Source organism: Symphalangus syndactylus, chromosome 20, assembly GCF_028878055.3.
Source record: "Symphalangus syndactylus isolate Jambi chromosome 20, NHGRI_mSymSyn1-v2.1_pri, whole genome shotgun sequence".
Classification (NCBI taxonomy): Eukaryota; Metazoa; Chordata; class Mammalia; order Primates; family Hylobatidae; genus Symphalangus; species Symphalangus syndactylus.
The window spans coordinates 13441173-13460121 of record NC_072442.2 but is presented as its reverse complement, the minus strand read 5'-3'; the positions used below and the strand labels follow the sequence as shown (position 1 = coordinate 13460121).

General features: G+C 38.6%; 1 protein-coding gene across 1 annotated transcript in view; it reads right to left on the bottom strand.

The window, feature by feature from the left end:
* The window catches only part of ANKFN1 (ankyrin repeat and fibronectin type III domain containing 1), a 465421-nt gene that overhangs the window by 53030 nt on the left and 393442 nt on the right, over window positions 1–18949 (bottom strand). Inside the window, exons 9-14 of the mRNA XM_055257387.2 lie at window positions 17700–17797; window positions 15232–15322; window positions 8965–9072; window positions 1182–1281; window positions 750–882; window positions 159–275 (exon numbers count right to left, since the gene is read on the bottom strand). Coding sequence (XP_055113362.1) covers window positions 159–275; window positions 750–882; window positions 1182–1281; window positions 8965–9072; window positions 15232–15322; window positions 17700–17797 — 647 coding nt within the window. The remainder of the gene's footprint in view (window positions 1–158; window positions 276–749; window positions 883–1181; window positions 1282–8964; window positions 9073–15231; window positions 15323–17699; window positions 17798–18949) is intronic.

Here is an 18949-nt window from a genome sequence, read left to right as displayed (position 1 = left end):
CAGGTACGCAGCTCCAGGTGCTCAAGAAAACTTCATACTTTTAGGGGTCTGAAAGAGAAGGGAGCCCATCCTTTTCCTTTCTAGGTAGGACTGGTAACTGAATTTTCTACATTAAAAATATTTTCCTTGGGGGCCTGGGTTGAAACCTGGTCCCTTACCTGTAGCTGTGCTGTTGCTGCGAGCATCTTCTGCCGAGTTTGCAGCACTGTGGATGAGGATGAAGATATTGGTACGCTTTGCCTCAGCCACCTTATATCTTCCCACATACAAGACAGCTGCAAAAGAAGGCATGCAGTCATGTCATCGTCCAAGCCAGTACATGATTTAGGTTGTGGCATCAAAGCAAAGCAGGGAGAAAGAAATCTGACCCCTGATGTTTATTCTCCAGTCCATTTTCAGACACACACGAAACAACTTTTTGATCTCTGTCCAATTGGAAAAAGATCTGAATGCTAATGAAACGGTCAGATCCACATTTTAGTCTTTGCCAAATGATCCCATAACTCAGAACGGTGGAGACACGTTGTGACAGGATGCAAGCCTCTTTGCTTTGAAAATGTAGTGCACACGTTACTTTGGTGCTTTTTAAAATGACATAGGGCATACTAGGGCTGAAAAGGACCTTTGAGATACTTTATTTCTACCCCAAAAACTTTGATCGCTGGAGACCCCTCAACTAATGTTTCAGAGATTTTTGTGCAGTAACATTGGTACAAAGTAGGGAAAAATGAAATCAGGACTTAGTATACCTTCATGAACCACAGAAAATCTTGTGTAATAGAACTGGTGTGAGAGTCATCTATTTCAACAATTGGTACTTGATCTTCATTGGTGACTAAGATATTGTCTTTGTAATAAAATATAACGGCTATGTAGAGTCCCCTAAAAAGAAAAAGGAAAGTAAAAGCATTGTCCTCAACCATCTTGGAAAAATATTTTTTTGGACGTGACAAAAGATGAATTTAAAATATACCTAGGAATGTATTCCTGCTAAGTATCACAAGTTCACTAGTTACAACTCAAAAGAGAGAAAATTACTGTCTTGCACAAATTCTCAGGAGAAAAGTGAACTTTATTGTTTTGAACACAAAAAAGAAATTTCTACCAAGTTTCCACTCAGAACCAAAACCAGCACATTCTTGAAAAGTTAAGATTTCCTGAAAAAACTACATAGAACCCACCGTTTTAAGGTCTTCACAAACTTGTTTGAGGAATGGAACAGGTGTTTCAGGCTCCTTGAGACTGACTGCTTGCGGCCTGTGGTTTGTAATTTTGTACTTTCTGGAATGTATTTTAAAAAATACAGTATAAATTTCACTGGGCAGATCAACACTCCCAATTCCGTTTTCCTACCTTCCTGCCTTCCCCTCCCCCATCCCTTTAGTGTCACTTATCCTCAGGTTCATGTAGGGATTCTGCTCATTCATGCCTATAAGAAGCTCTTGTAGCCGGGCGTGGTGGCTCTTGCTGGTAATCCCAGCACTTTGGGAGGCCAAGGGGGGCGGATCACAAGGTCAGGAGTTCAAGACCAGCCTGACCAACATGGTGAAACCCTGTCTCTACTAAAAATACAAAAATTAGTGGGGCGTGGTGGTGCGCGTCTGTAATCACAGCTACTCAGGAGGCTGAGGCAGGATAATCACTTGAACCTGGGAGGCAGAGGTTGCAGTGAGCCAAGATAGTGCCAGTGCACTCCAGCCTGGGCAACAGAGTGAGACTCTGTATGAAAAAAAAAAAAAAAGAGGAAAAAAGAAGCTCTGGTATCTTGAGATGCCAGTGGTTAACTCAATGAACAACTCCTCAAAAATGCTGGAGATAAGTAGTCTTTATAACTGCAGAGGAGACCACCTAGGTGTTCTGTTGATACTCTTTGCTTTGAAATTTTTGATTTATTTTAAGGTAGGATAAAAAGACATGGAATCAACTCCTTTGCCCTTCTCCCTACTCCTGCAGTTGCCTTCTAATATTCATACAATTCTCAATGTTGGTAAAGCATTCCCTGTAAGTCTACATATTCCGTTAATTTTTTTCATTGTAAAATTAATATAAGCACATTACAGAAAGTCTGGAGAATAGAAAAAAAAGAGCAAAACCCCACCCATATCATCTCACCACTTCTGTATAACCACTGCTAGCATTCTGGAACAGTTTTTTTCTTCATTGTGTATGTTGGTTTACAAAAATGGGTGTAGGGATGGGTATGATTATCATCCTCATTATTCAGAAGAAGAAACTGAGGCTGAGAAGTGAAATGAATTGCTCAAAAAGTCAGTGCCTGGGAAAACAGACATTCATTAACTGGACAAATACTTATTGGGGGCACTACTATGCATCAGGCTCTGCAGCTACAATGGTAAGCAAATAATTCATTGCTTCTGTTCAGGTCTTCTGCTTATAACATGGAGCTTGCCCTAATAAGGGTAGTAGACTTCCTATACTTCCTATAACAGCCTTTGCAAATAATATTGCATGGAGCTGGACTACATAATCACTGATTTTAACTCTCATATTCTATGCAATGAAGGGAAAATGAGGTTGTTGGTATCACCACCAGACTGCTGACAGACATGTCACTGGAGATGAGAATATGGTCCATATGACTGCTGTTAGGCATAGAAACCTGGACAGGTGGCCCATGACTGAGGGCCAGTGTGTCTTTGGCTATGATTATATAGGAACAGCTGACTGACACAAGCATTCATGCCAGTTTCAGGCTTATGTTGGTAATGGTTATTCCTTGCAGAACAAAGCAAAATCATTCTTTTTTCTGACTTGAACATGAGTTTGGCTGCTTGGAAATAATGCTGCTGGGACTTCCAGTTAAATATGGAAGACCGAACGTATTTATTACATATTACCCTTTCCCCAAACCTCACTAAAAGCAGACTAGAAATTAAGAAAAGAAGGAAACAACATAAATTTTTAGAGACAAAGAGATGGGAAAGGAGACAAAAGTAAGTAAATTTCAGTAGCTGGAAAGCAGATGGATAGAAAGATTTAAGACCTGAGACAGATGAAGTCGAAGACAGCAGTGGAGAAAGTTCAGAAGTGATCTGATTCACTCCATGGTCTCCATGGCTGCTGGAAGTGAGGGGTGAGTGTGAGCTAAAAACAAGGAGGATTTGTGGAAGCGTGTTCAAAAAGTAGTTAGACTTCTTGATCTCCTCCTCTACTACATGACTGGACAAATACCTCTTCCCCACTCTAGAAGAAAACTAGTGGCTTGTTCTCTGGAAATCAACAGACAAACAAACACCCAAAACAATAACAACAGACATCTCTGGAGTGGGAGGCATCAGGTAATGTTGAAAATGGGATGCTGATGATGGTGGCAGTGTACCCTAAATGGGCAGATTTATGCATAAGTTTTTATACATAATATTTCCCTATTGGGTTCTCAGAACACTGGTATCCAAACTTATACCTTCCAAGCAGGACACTGGAAGAAATTTCTGTGGAAAATTTGACCAGCCTAAGAGAACGTACCCAAAGATTCTGACATTGGGGATATCCCAATGGAAAGGTGGTGCCAGGTCACCCTACAATGAATCCTATAAGTAAAGAGCCCTACGCATGTGCTCAGAACTTCCCAATGGCTATTGATTTCCCTTCTCTGAAATCTGAGCATTCATTGAAGGATCACCAGGCAGTTGAGAAAAGCATCTAACATGAAATACAAAGGCCAAAAATTAGTAAACAAAAGACCAACTTACAGAAAAGAGAGATTATTCTGAGGAAAGAAAATATAAAATGAAATAAAGCCTATCATTAATATTCTGAGAGGTAAGAGAAGACTTGCATCCTTATAAAGAGAGTAAGAGTCTATAAAAAGAACCAGAGAACAAAAGAGAGCATTGGCAATTAAAAACATGTTGTCAAAAGCTGAGAAACCCAATAGAAGGCTTAGCAATTAAAGCTGATGAAATCTCCAAGAAAGTAAGGCAAAAGGATGTAAGGATGGAAAGTAGAAGAAAAAAAGAAAATAAAATTAAAGGACTAATGTAGGAGAACCAAAATCTGAATAACAAGAGTTCTAGTAAGATAGAGGAGAGGAAAAGAAGGCAAAGAAATACTTAAAGAAGTAATTTAAGAAAATGTCTCACAATTGAAGGGTATAACTTTTCATGTTGAAAGGACTTTCCAGGTGCCCAATATAACAGACAATAGATGCCTTAGTACATCACTGTGAAATTTTAGAACACTGGAGTCAAAAGAAAACCTAAAACCTTCCAGAGAGGGGAAAAAAAAGGTTTCATATAGAACCTCTGGAATTAGAATGACATCAGACTTAGTCCTGAAAGCTGGAAAACAATGAAACAATACCTTCAAAATATGAAAAAAAAGGATTTCAACCAAGAATTCTATACTCATCCAAAACCTTGAATAAATGTTAAGTAGAATAAATACACCTTTAGATATACAATTTCTCTGAAAATTAGTTCCCAAGCCCCCTTTCAGGATGCTGCCAGGGGGAAAGCTCCACCATGCAATACAGAAAGAAGGAACCCAATATTGGAGAGTGACAAGAAGAGTCCTCAATATGGTAGCAAAAGGCAATCCAAGGGTGACAGTTGTACACTAGGCAACAAGTGATCAGTCTAGACTGGAGCAGGACAGAGGACTCCATGAATGTTTCCTTAAGAAGATGCAATAGAAACACCTAAAGCATCTGATTATATTGAGAGAAGACTGATTTAATTCGAGAATAGTTTGGGGATTAATTATTATAGCCACATAGAAAAACAAGCAAATGCACAATAAATGATTATTAACTACAGGGAAACAAAAAGTCATCCTGGAAAGAAAAATAATCATATGATTTGTCATTATAATGTAAACAGTAAATACTGATTTTACTAAAATTCAATATACGTATATTAAGAGATCGAGAAGATAGGAACTATGCATGTAAATAAGGGAGGGGTGGGGTAAAAAGAGATGCATCATTACTTTCTTTAGTGAGGTAATGACTAAAATTGAAAAACATTATTAGAAATATGAGCACGTTATTTAGAGATGTGGGGAAAATACTAAAAGAATTAGCTAAAGGTTAAGAGGTTATCTTTGAGGAGGAAAAAAATGGAAGAAGGAAGAAATTGCTTTTTAGAAAATAATAAAACTGTTTTAAGTGCTTTACTGAAGTCATTCAATCCTTAAACAATGAATGAATGAGGTATATATAATTATTATCTGCATTTTAGAGATGAGAGAAATGAAGCACAGAGCTGTTTAGGCAGTTTGCTCAAGGTCACACAGCCAGCAAAAGTAAAAGTACAGCCCAGATTTAAACTCAGGCAGTCTGGCTTCAGAGACACATTATGGTTATATATAGCTCACATAAAAATGAAGATTAAACTAAAAAAATCAGACTAAAAATAAAAAGTGAAAAATAAGAAATACTGCTACCAGTTGGGAAAAGGGCACATGCAAGCATTAAATATTCTAGGTCTGGTCACATGGGAAAACTGTACTTTGGAGTTCTTGTGGTTGGATGGGGCCATGTGACCACCTCTGGCCAATGAGTTTTGGGTGTAATAACATGCAGAAAGTCTTGCCCATATGAGACCTTCAAGAGTTTTTTTTTTCCCTCTCCTATGGTTGCTAGCAAATATTTCCAGAGAGAGGATGATGACAACACGGAGAACTCCCAGCTGATCAGTGGTAAATGCATAGCATGAGGGAGAGATAAAGGTTTGGGGAATCATTTGGTTACTGTGACATAGTAGGGTTCACCTTGACTGACACATGAGTCTAAACTAACTTTTCTCCTAAGAACCCTGTGGCTTCTATACTGTACTTCTCTACTTGGTTTGGAGCTCTGGAGCAACAGTTCATTTTCTGTACTCTGAATGCAGTAGTTCTCTGGCTTATAAGTGCATGGAGCATAGGAGTTTACTTCATTCATGTTGGCAGGTCTAGCCCCTACTATGTGACCTACAAATTACGTAGTAGGCAGGGTTTCAGTTACTCTTGTTTTGCAAGCTGAATAATTGGATAATAATATAAATCCATCCCTATAGGATATTGCTAAGATGAACACGATTGTTGTTTTAATATTGGAATTCATTATGTACGTCAGTGTACCCACCTTGTGAACAATGAAGCTTGCTTAACATCTCCCTTGAATTTTCATCCCAGTACTAAGCATGCAGATCAGCTTTGGCCAGTTCTTTAGCCAAAATGCAGAAATTAATGTAGATGTTGGTACCTCCTATTTAGGATTTTAGTAGGAGAAGTGATTTTTATTATTACTCCCATATTTGGAATATGTTGTATAGTTAGTGAGTCATTACAGGGTCATTACAGTACAGTCACCAATTACATTTCAATTCTATGGAATATCCATAAAGTGCTGAGGATGGAGAGTGGCCCCATTCTCAATGGGAGAAAAGTAAGTTACAGTTTGCCAGGGAAAGACACTGTGTCAGGTGAATTTAATGCACCTAATTTACTCTTCATAGCAATCCCGCGATAGGTAATATTATCCTGACTTTGCTGATCAAGAAGCTGTGGATCAGAGTGGTGAAATCCTCTTCCCAATAATATACAGCTTGTAAGTGGTAGAATTGGAATCTGAAATAATTACTTTTTCTAATTGTAAAGTTGGTAAAAGTTTATGTCCCCAATAAACCACATAGTATTTCAATGTATTTGAATATTTTAAATAAAAATTTTGTAATAACAATAAAAAATAAATAATAATTTTGTAATTCTCTGTAAGCAATACTTATATTATCCTTCATTTATCCTTCTGCATTTAGGGTTATGTTAAATCGTCTTAGATTCATTCTTTTTGTGTGTGTATGAGGTAATTTATTTTGGCATATTATAAGTCAGCATTTCCCAAAATTTGTGCTTTGGAATACTAATACTGTGAAAAAGTTTTACATGGCTAAAGAAGTTTGGAAAATGCTTGTTTGAGCAAATGTGATATGTCTGTTTATTAGAGTCTTTAATATTCTAAAGTATATTTTAAATTTCTAAGAGAAGATGTAGAATTCAACATTTCCAAAACTTACGTGACAAAAGAACCTTTTTCAGCTGAGCATATTATTGGCCTACTGATCTTTGGAACATACTTTGAGCACTATTTAAGTGTCCAGAGTATATTTCATATAAAATATATTCTTTTTTGGAAAGTTCTACCTTATGCCTTACTTAAATCTTTCCTGATATTGTGTGTATATTTACATTCCTCTGGGGGAAAAGCATGTATATGACAGAAGTTGGATGGAAACTGTAGAAACAATTGGGCCATCTAGGCAATCATTTTTTGATTATTAGATAGGAATCCAATGGTAATGGGGAGAGCATGAATCCTCAGATAATATTAAAAAAACTTTCATTCTCAAGAGTAGTTTCAGCTTTTCCCCCTCTGATTAAGACCAAACACACAGTGGCTTAAGAATTTCCAAGAATCATCTGTCCACTTGCTTTGTTACCTTTGCTGTCACACAGGAACCAATGGGCAGGGATGTGATGGAAAGGCAGAAGATGAGAAAGGAGCTTTGGTAACAACTGGCCTGGTTAAATGAGCCCTCGATAACTGAGAACTAACTAGACTTTGGTCAGTGTGGAATATGCTGAAGGTCCTGGTCTGGGTAAAGACTTCTTAGAGATGTGGGAATGGAAATCCCACTTGGGTTTCAGAGCTACTCCATGCATATTTACATATCCTAATGAACTGGTCATTAGAAGAATATTATTTTCTTCCAAACACTTGTCCTCATTTCTAGCTAGAGCCAACATTGCTGAAGGGTGCTACTGTGATAGCTGTGTAGTAATTGGGAACAACCTTTTGCTAATGCTCAGTGTGACTTATCTATAGCAAGCTCAAACTCAGCGAGTATCTGTTAGTTTCAACTGTGGATTTTTTTTTTCTTTTAAAAAATTTGCTATTTTTAGAGACAGAGTCTTGCCCTGTTGCTCAGGCTGGAGCACAGTGGCATGATCATAACTCACTGCAGCCTCGAACTCCTGGGCTCAAGAGATCCTCCACAATAGTGGATTTCTTACCCAGCTGTCCCAGCAGTGTCCTAAATCTACAGCGCACAATGGAGTTAGAGATCTGATGCGGGCATGGAAAATGAAAACTTTATGTAGGCTTTAATTCTTCAAATAAAACTAAGTACCTCTTCCACGAATCGTTACACAGATCAGAAATCTGACCCTGTCCCAATTGAACAGCCCAAGTAGAAAAGAAGCTTTTAAAGCCTTCTCAGAGATTCTCTGGGTGTAGCTGGTGAAAGTCTAGGGAATATGTGCTCTACTTTCCTGTGAGCAGTGGTACAGAGGAAGATTAAAATTCAGGACGAGGTTACAGTTCAGTGCCCAGTCCTGATGTAAGGGTGCGGGACAAAAATGAAGTGTGTCAGGAAGACTGGACTTAGAACCAGAAAAATCCAGCTTGGGGTCCTGATTCTGTCTTTTCCTGGCATTGTGACCTTGGGGAACACCACTTAGCCTCAGTGGTAATTGCCAAAATGAGGATGAAAATGAGATACTGGGTGTGAAGTTGCATTGCAAACTATATTATTAATAAATATGGAAGCTTATTATTATTGTTGTTGTTATAATTGGTTGGGATCCTGCAGGGATACTCGGGGGATTTTCCTTGGAGGCAAAATGTTTTTGGGTGAATATCCCAAAGAGCTAGCCCCACTGAGGAGTCTTGTGAAGGGACAATTCCGAGAGAAGGGAACTCGTGGCAGCTGCTGTTTTTCTTGTGCTTGTTTTCAAACCATTCATATGGAGAGAGGGAGAGGGAAAGGAAGGGAGGGAAGGAGAGGGAAGTCTCTTCTGAAGGGTTAAAGCAAGATAGTGCTGTAAAGTGATTCCAGATGTACAAATATTAATATCTCTCTCCCTGATGAATGAGAAGGTATGACCCAGTTAGGAAACTGCTAAAATTACCGGCGCCACCGAGACCTCAGCTGATGGCCCAGCACAGATTTTTATCCTTACCCCGGCAACTGTAATGCTGATGAAGGGCTCGGACCTGCTGCAGCAGACCTTCCAAAACTTCACTCTGTCCCTTGTGTCTGGGCTCTCTGTCGTCATAGTCTTTCCAGTCTATTGAACAAAAGAAATAAACATAGTGAAATTTTAAAGCAGGGGAGGCCTCTTCCTTGCCCTGCCTCAGGAGCCGGAGTTTTGCTCATACTACCCACAGACTCCGCGGGTGAGCACCCCGCACATGCAGAGCAAGCGGGTGATGCCAAGGCTTTGGAAGCTGCCATTGTTCAGAGCTCTGTGCAAAACAGTAATTGTGGTTGGTTTCTTGTGTCGGGCAGTCTTAGGGCAAGAGAAAATGGTAATCGAAAGCCAAAAGAAAACAGGAATTTGGGAGTCCAATCTCACCTCTTCCAACTCCTTCTCCCCTTTTAGCCTTCTATATCCTAACCAGTTCCTCTGCCATCTCTCCACTGAGCACCCCGGGTCTCAACTGGATTTTCACAGCAGGAAAGAAAGGGGTGGGAATGTGCAGACTAGATGAAATCCACAGTCCCAGTGCTTTTATTGTAGGTTTCACACTTTTGGCCAAATTGACATTTCTTTCCAAGGAAAGAGCCCATGTCAGATGCCAAGAAATGGAAATCTACATTTTGCTCTAATGAATGTCTGCTTTGGTTAGCTGGCACAGCAGCCCCTGCACATACTCTGGGCCACCAACCACCCTGTCTGCTCAGTCTCTAAATATACAGTATTAGCTTACAAGTCAAATTTAAATTGCAATACCCACTGAGATTTTTCTCCCCCTTCTATTTTCATTCCATTTAGCTATAATGATATAAAGAGTAATAACCCATATGGGACTAATGTCAAGATTGTAATTCTGCTGTCTCCAACTCTTGATTTTTTTTTTTTTTTTTCAGCAGGTCAGTCATTTCAGAGTCCATCCCTTCTTCCTTCTATTTTCTTTCCTCCAGTTTTCCTTTCTGGAGGAAAAAACAGAAAGCAACAACTTAATGTCCTTCTTTCTTGAGATGCTTTCTCTAAAATTGCTAGTCATTCTTCCCCAGAAAAGCCAGTTAGTTCATGAGTGTATCTTGGGCTTAAATTCTAGTTGAACAAGTTTCAAAGTCCTTCCCCCACAGATTTATTTTAAAATATGGGGTCTCTTTCATTCAGAAAGTTAAGTAGATGTCATGACAGTTAAAGTTATGTAAAAGCATTCCATAGTGGTTCATCCAAGGCCAAGGCATATAGCACAGTTAGGAGGACCATAGGTTCTGAAGTCAGGTAAACACAGGTGTGAATCCTGGCTCCTACAATTCCTAGCTCAGTGTCTGCAGGCAAGTTACTTATACCAACAGGGCCTCTACTTCCTAACATGAAAAATAAGGATAGTATCTACTTTGCAGGATATTTGTGAGGATTAAATGAGAGATATCTTAGGTATCTGGCACAATGCCTATTACATGATAGGCATTCTGTAAATACAACTTAAAAGGAAGGGAATTCACGATGGAAACACCATTTCTTACCCTATCAGATGATTACCTATGAAGAAGGGGGCCTCAGAGAGTTTCTGATCCTTCTTCCTTTCCACCCTCCCCCATGTACCTGTCTTTATTTTACTTTTCAGGAGACCGGGGCTGATATAACCAATCCAGTTGTATATGACTCAGCTTGTTAGTGGCATAGCCAGGGCAATAATAACATCTCCTGACCCTCAATATATTGCTTATTTCATATACCATGGACATGCTTTTTATTTTTGTATTTTCTCTTGGGAAGGAAGGTCAGAAGCTTGGTTGGAGTGTGTGTGGTGTGGCTTAATTGTGGTCAATGCTGGAGACAGGAAATTGGCATAGGTACCTTTTGTAGAGTCTTTGTTCCTTGTGGTCAAGAACCATGACTTAATTTCTCTTTGCCTCAGATTTTTTCTTTGTAAAGTGGGGTTTTTCTTTTTCTTTTTCTTTTTTTCTGAGAAAGAGTCTCACTCTGTCACCCAGGCTGGGGTGCAGTGGTGCAATCTTGGCTCACTGCACAACCTGTGCCTCCCAGGTTCAAGTGATAATCCTGCCTCAGCCTCCTGAGTAGCTAGGACTACAGGCGTGTGCCAGCAGGCCCGGCTAATTTTTGTAGCTTTAGTAGAGACAGGGTTTCACCATGTTGGCCAGGCTGGTCTCGAACTTCTGACCTCAAGTGATCCACCTGCCTTGGCTTCCCAAAGTGCTAGGATTATAGGCATGAGCCACCGTGGGCCTGGACTATAAAGTGAGGTTTTTGTTTTTGTTTTGAGACAGAATCTCGTTCTGTTGCCTAGGTTGGAGTGCAGTGGTACGATCTCAGCTCACTGCAACCTCCGCCTCCCGAGTTCAAGCAATTCTCCTGCCTCAGCCTCCCTAGTAGCTGGGACCACAGGCATGTGCCACCACGCCTGGCTAATTTTTGTATTTTTAGTAGAGACAGGGTTTCACCATGTTGGCCAGACTGGTCTTGAACTCTTACCTCAGGTGATCCACCCACCTTGGCCTCCCAAAGTACTGGGATTACAGAGTTTTTAAGTCTCTTTTTAGTTTGTCTGAGGTTTAAGAAAGCAAAGCACCATCTGGGGCACAGAGCAGACTCATTAAATGTTGGTGAAGCATCGTGAATAGAAGCATGATGGTGTTCAGGTAGGATAAGATAGGAAAGGATTTTTACTGGAAAGTTAAAAAATGTTTGAGGAAATAAACACTCGATATCCTTTAGATCGTTTTTACACCCCCAGAATTGGAGCACAGTGAGAATAAACGTGGCTCTCATAGATTCCCAAAGTCCATTAGGAGTTTGTTCTCTTAGTTGGATGAATGCATCTGAAGTGCTCATGATAAGATAAGCAAGGTCATGTGTTTGAATAAGACTCCTAGGTGGCTGAATTACTGCACGTCCCTGAACATGCTAATGTGTTCTAAGGAGTGTGACTGCTGCCATCAATGCGAGGAGAGCTGAAAAAGGCCTGTCTCTTTCAGCCCTGTTACATCAGAGGCGAGCTCCATCTGATGACTTTATGATACATTAGAAAATTGCTAATGCTAAATTGCAGCCCAAGTGAGCACTGGACATAATGCCAAGGTTTTTGGAAAGAATGAGTTTTTCTCATAGATGTTTGGAAGGTTCTGACGACTATGTAAAATAGGAGACTTTAGGGATGAGGGAGAAAATTGAAAATATATTAAGAAATCAGGAACCTGACAGGAATAAACTTAGCGTGGTAGGAAAAGAGCAGATTATGTCACATAATACAGCTCACTGTTCTGGTAATGAGACACTTCAACTGTGACACAATGCCGAGCTTACATTCACTGGCGATATCGGGATTTTCCTGATCGTAACTCAGACAAGCCTGTCTGGGTCCTTTTCTCTTGTTATGTACCATACCATATAACATAAGTCTATAAAAACACATTAAGGCCTTTTGTAAAAATATTTTAAAAAAGGTTTTATAGCCTACTGGAACATATGACCAAATTTCCAATTACCCTGTCATGTTAGAATACATTGTCTTCTAGTAAATATCTGAATACCGATATATGTTACATCACAATGTCATACTCTGTTTATAAATAGGAGTGTTTTTATATTGTTCCTCCCAAGTGATAGGGCATGTCTGCAACAACTGTAACCACATGTTAGGATTTCAGTTCTTTGCCAGTTATCCCTACTAATCAAACATACCATTTTAGAAAGTGGTTGCTATTTGATATGTTAATTACATATTTGATATGTTGCTATTTGATATGTTAATAAGTGACTCCTCCTAGTCCTGAACAACTATTCTGGTCTTTCTGGAGATGGCACCTCAAATGGGCTATGACAGTGTCTGAATGGAACGTGCAGCTTATGGAACCTGAACCTCTGATCTTTATCAGCAAATGCATCTATATGCAGATCAGAACTTGCATTTGGAGTGGGGTTCCCCACACACCTCCTCACTTTCAGGTCAACTGAGACTAGCATTTTGTGCATTTTCTGTCCCTCCCATAATATACACACACTACTGCCCATCCCCAACATGAGATTGGTTCCTTTTATCTTAATCTTAGAATTCTGTTTGTGTTTCTGGCAAATCTTTGGTAAAAAGACAACTAGAAATAAATGACTAGAAATAAAAAGATGACTAGTCCAAATAAGACTAGAATAATGAAGCCATCAAATGCCAGGAGAGTCAGGGACCTCAGGGATCTCAGGCATCGGTGGTCCAAGGCCCTGTTTGACCTGGTGTAGTTATCTGAATCCACCAGAGATGGTAGTCAGGCACACATGGCTGGCTCTTAGTCTTCCTGATAGCAGGGCACTAGTTACTGTAGCATCGGAGACATGCCAGGTGACCAATTCAGGCTAGAATCCTGGTTCAGCCATGTACCAGTGTTGTGACTTTCAGAAAGGCAACATCTCTGAACCCCAGTTCAGATGCTGGGCTCTGTGTATATGTGCCTCTATGTTTATAGTTCCCTCATCAGTAAAATGAGCCCAATAATAAAAATCACCTCAAGAGGTACGTTACGAAGATTAAATTAGTTAATCCATGTGAGGTACTTAGATTAAAGCCCTCCATATAATGAGTCTGATAAAGGTTATCTCCAATGCTGATAGAGATGCAGATGATAGTGACAATGATGCTTAGTTGCAAGACAGAAACAATGATGAAAGATTGCTGCAAGGATTAAGAGATACTGAATGTGAAAGCCCTTTACATACTGCCTGATTCATGGCTGGTCTTGAGTAAATGGTTATTATAAAAAAAAACACAGACATATTTAAAAAAACTAAAAGAGACCATAATCTCATAACCCAAATGTCCACTGATATATTCGGAGAGTAATTAAGACACATGGACACACTCTATCTAATTATATACAAACCTACAGTTGAATGTTATGTGAAAAAAAATCCCACATTTTGCATTTTTTTTTACATAAAACATAAAACTTACACTGTAGAAGTTTTTCTCCACACAATGTTTTTTAAAAAGACCATGTTTAGTGATTGTATTTTATTTGTAGTTACGGATATAAAGATAGATATATCATACTTTACTACTAAATTAATATTGGATATTTGTTCTCCCTACCACAAATGATGCTTCATTTTGTGAGTGCATTGCTACACATCATCATATAGACTGGTTTGTTCGCATTTCTTTTTACTTAGGGTAGAGTCCTACACGTAGAATTATGGAGTAAAAAGAAACAGATTTTCTTAAGGCAGTTGGTATAACACAGCAAATTGTGTTCCATAAAGGATGTAGCAGTTTGTACTCTCACAAGAAACATATGATATCACTTTTAACTCTCACATTAATAAAGTGTTTTTAAAAAATGAAAATATAATTCAGAGTACTGGGCTCATTACATAGGAAAACCTATGATATGATATGTCTGGAGATATTTATTCTGGTTAATTAAATTTTCTGGTTAATAGGGAGTGCCCAAACATACCAGGCATAGACTGTTAATTTTCAAATAATCAGAAGGCCTTTGCTGGGTTTCTCAGCCACCACTACAAATGCTATAGATTATGTTTGTGAGTTTGTAGCAGAATGCTGTTAGTAAGAAAGCTTTTTTTCTGACAGAGTGTCAGATCAGTAAGATTCGTTAGATTTCATTTTCTTATCAGGTCGATGTGGACGTGTGCACTGCGGGTGAAGAAGGGAAGAGGAGAGCTACAATGCACTGTATGTACTCTGGGCCACCATTCCCACCGTGGCATCTGATCCATCCCCACAAAAGCCCTATGAAAGGGTGTGGTTAGACCCATTCTAAAGACATGGAATTGAGTCTCAGAGACTTGGTTTTTGTTTTTTTCTTTAGAGGCAGTGTCTCAGTCTGTCACCCAGGCTGGAGTGCAGTGATGCGATCATAACTCACTATAGCCTCGAACTCTCTGACTCCTAGGCTCAAGAGATCTTCCTGCCTCAGCCTCCCCAGTAACTGGGACTACAGGCATAAGCCACCATGCCTGGCTGTTAAACAACTTCCGAAGGCCACACAGATGATAAGAGGCATAATGGGTATCAAATTCAGCCTTTCTGTTTCCAAATTTCCTCCCCTTTTACTCCACTGAGCTGCTTCCCCAGGAGCATTTCTGCAGGGAAATCATTCATTATGTGGCCAGATGCTGCCCTGAGAAGGTCTTATTGGTTGCAAGCAGTGGGGGAAGGGAACGGCAATGGCACTCTGAGGATGGAGTTGCAGTTGGAGTCTGTTACCATGCTGGAGAGAGTTCACAGCCACCACCTACTAGAAGGAGAGGCATATGCCGGTGTCGTGATCTGAGCAGGTCCCCATCCTTTCATATTGTAAGCCGAGACTTGAACAAAATACTGTTGGCCCTGCAAAGTATTGAAATGATGCATCAGGCATTTTATTTAATCATTTTTACCCTAGGCTCTGTGGGTATAGAGTTTAATAACTATGTTTGATTAACGCCTTCATCTCTTTGGAACTCTGTTGCCCATACTTTAGCATTCTGGTTCTTCTTGATTATTATGTTTATATGTCACTGTGACCATATTTGAAGTTCCCTCTTAGTTTCTATGTACTTTCTTCTTTTCAAAATTTAAGTATCATAATGACTTTTCCTGACCCCCCCCCAAAACTATATATAAATTTTTAAAAGTCACATAGTTCTACAAGGTTTACCAAAAATAGCAATTCCCACTCTCACGTCATTCTCCTTATTTTCTCCTTCCTATAGGCAATAGCTATCACTTCTTTTAGTGACCAACTTGCTTTAGAAAATGAATAAGTTATAATAAATATCTTTTCAGAGTAGTGCATTAAATACCTGCCTTGTTCTTTTTGTGGCTGCATACATTTCACTGTGAGCAAACATTCGGTATCATGTATGTAACCAGTCCCTGACTGGTGGACATTTAGATGTTTCCCACATTTTGTGCTACAATAAATATGCTGCAATAAACATCCTTCATTCAGCTGCATACACATTTAAAAAAATTAACTCTTTGATGTGACTTCAATTTTAAAGCCATTGTTAAAACAATGGCTTATATTCTTTAATGGTCTTTTGTGACGTTAAGAATTAAGGAATTGTTTTTGTTTGCTGATAATGTTTTAAAATCTTTTGTGTAGTTTTTATATTTTGCTTGAGTTTTTATATTTTATATTTTGCTTTTATATTTTTTTCCAGTGAACCCAAAGGCATTTGAGAAGCCAGCATTTGATGAAACATTGCTTGTAAAAATTGTAAAATGATGTTTGAAGTTAAAAAAAAAAACACATCTTTGTAGAGACTTTTCTAGGGATCTTAAAATATTGTCCTTACTATGTTAGGAAATCAATTTTTTAATATTGAAAATGGGTTTCTATGACCGTCAAAGTTATAGAGATTGTGTAAAGTATAAATCTACTCCTAGGCTTTTATATAATTACAATAGTGTCTGCATTTCTTTCATTAGATGGTCAAGTGGAAAAACTTAATCCCTATGGAAATTAGTTCAGATATTAGAGAAACTCTTTATGGAGAGTTTTCCATTTTTATCACCATATCACTTTTTCTTTTAAGCAATGAAAATTCCCTAGGGTTCCTTCTGGCCTTCTTCCATCTTGTGAGCCATAGGGTTGGAATCAGTCTTCTACTGATAGCATCTCTGGGGGCCACCCACTCAGGGGTTTGTTTGCTCTGGTAATCCACAGTTCTGGCCCCTGGTATAGATATGCGATTAGGACTAAACGTCAGGATTCCGTGGTGATTACCCAAGCATCAAAAATTCCATTAGAATAAGCAGGTTTAAACTTGAAGAAATGCAACCTGATGCATTTTTTTTTTTAAGGCTGGGCTTTAGGATTATACTTTGTAGGTAACATTTTAATCAACCAACCTTTAAGAAAACAACAACAATAATAACAAAATTATCCCTCTACTTCCCTCATCTGAAGGTCCTAAGATATTAAATATTTGAATTGGACTGAAAAAAGTTTGATTTAATTTTACTTTTAAAGTATTTTGAGAAAAAAGAATTTTATCTTTTGCATTTTAATTGCCTGAGGAAATACAGGGTTTGCTCCAGTTTGAACTGATTTACAAGGTGTTTTTATTTTTTTGCATTTCATATGCTCATATGTTCATAATTCTAAATAATAAACTTTTGAGTTTATATTAGTTAAATAAGCAGTTTGTTCCAGTTTTTCACTCACAATTTAAATTAGTTTAGGTTACTGAGAAACATAGCTCCACCATATATAGGTTCTTTTTTGTGAAAGCATATTTAGACAGACTTTTTTTTTTTTAAATCACGGGAAAAGGATTTCTCTCAGGAAATTTTGTGATTGCAATTGATGACTGATCTCAACTGAGGCTGAGGCTGTGGGCATGAGGGTGAGATGAAGCTGTTATTTTTATCATCAGACAGGGAGTCAAAATTGGATCTCTCAGAGTCTTTGATCCACTCCCTGCTTTCCCCCAAAAGATTAGACTGTGATCCAGAAAGCAGCAGCTTTCAAGGCTTGCATGAGGCCAGTCTTTTTCTGATCTCCTTAGAACACGACAGTTTACAGAGTGATTCATGCTGTCTGCTTACTCCTTTGTGAAATTCAGATTATAGATACCAGACATATCATGCTTAATGAGTGGCAGTTGTTGCCAGAGGACTGGGCGTTGGCTGCTGCTTTCAGAACAGGCATTTGCTACTAATATCCCAGCACAAATATCAGCGATAGGGAAATGGAAAGTCTACTGGGGACATTTACCATTGTAAGTCCTGTGATTGTGCATCTCAGAGTCTGCAGATTATCCATGATGATTTCTCCAGCCAAAGGAGAAAAGTCTTTGGACATACTCCATTCCACTGGAAGGAGTAGGGGGGCAGGGAGAGAGAGAAAGAGGGAGAATAAAATTCAGTCACACATCAAGAAGTACCATAGAAACTCTAGCATACAATCCCTCTCAAAAAGGGTTAAGTGTACCCTCCTTTCTTTATATTGGTGTATCAGACAATGTTCCTTGAGATGTCAATTTAGTTTCCAAGTTCACATTTTTTTAAAAGAAGAGCAGAAAAGAATAATAAAAACTTTATCAAAAAAGTTTTAATCAAAACTTTATCAAAAAAGTTTTAATCAAAACTTTTTCAAAAAAGTTTTAATCAAAACTTTTTCAAAGTTTTTTCAGCCTTGATAAATATAATGTATATTGTGGTACATGTACATTTATGTGATGTTCTTAATGTCAGATGTAAGTTATATTAAATATATTGCTCATGAGGCCATTGCCATATAAACACATTGTGTGTGTGTGCATTTGTGTGTGTATGTGTATGTGTATATGTATATACACACCATACTCAGGTATGTTACATATAACAGCTTGTTCTATATAGTAGATAACTTATTTACTGCATCTGAGAACCAAAGGATCCACTAGGATATTACCTTCTATTGGCTCTCCAAGTCTGACACCTGCTTCGCCATATTCTACTGAAAATCCTCTCTTAAGGTCTGAGTGAAATTTTCATTCCAAATAAAGAAGCCTCCTTTCATTATCTCCACATCATTTGACATCTTCTCTTTCTGAAAATATTCTCTTCCCCTAATGCCTTATATACTGCTCCCTTCTCCTTCTCTCCTTCTTCTCCTTGATACCTTCTTCCAAGCCTTTTCATTGGAAAAGGGGTTTGTGGCTAAGGTGTTAGTGTTCTTCTCCCTTGACATCCCCAAGGTGAATGTTTATCCCTAGTTAAATCATGCAAATTCTAACACCCCATTTTACTGTGATATCATATGCTTTCATCACATTTTCTATCAGTTGACAAAGCATGGTCAGGAAAGATAAATTATGCATCATCTGTAAAAAGTATCTGAAGTAATTGCTTATACCTGGTGGGATTTAAGGCAAGCATAAATGAAGCAGGGACTTAAGGGACTTAAATCCCATGGGAAGCAAGGCCTCGGTTTCTAAACTTTGTGATAAGCAATAGATCTTAAGATTTAAATGACATTCTCTA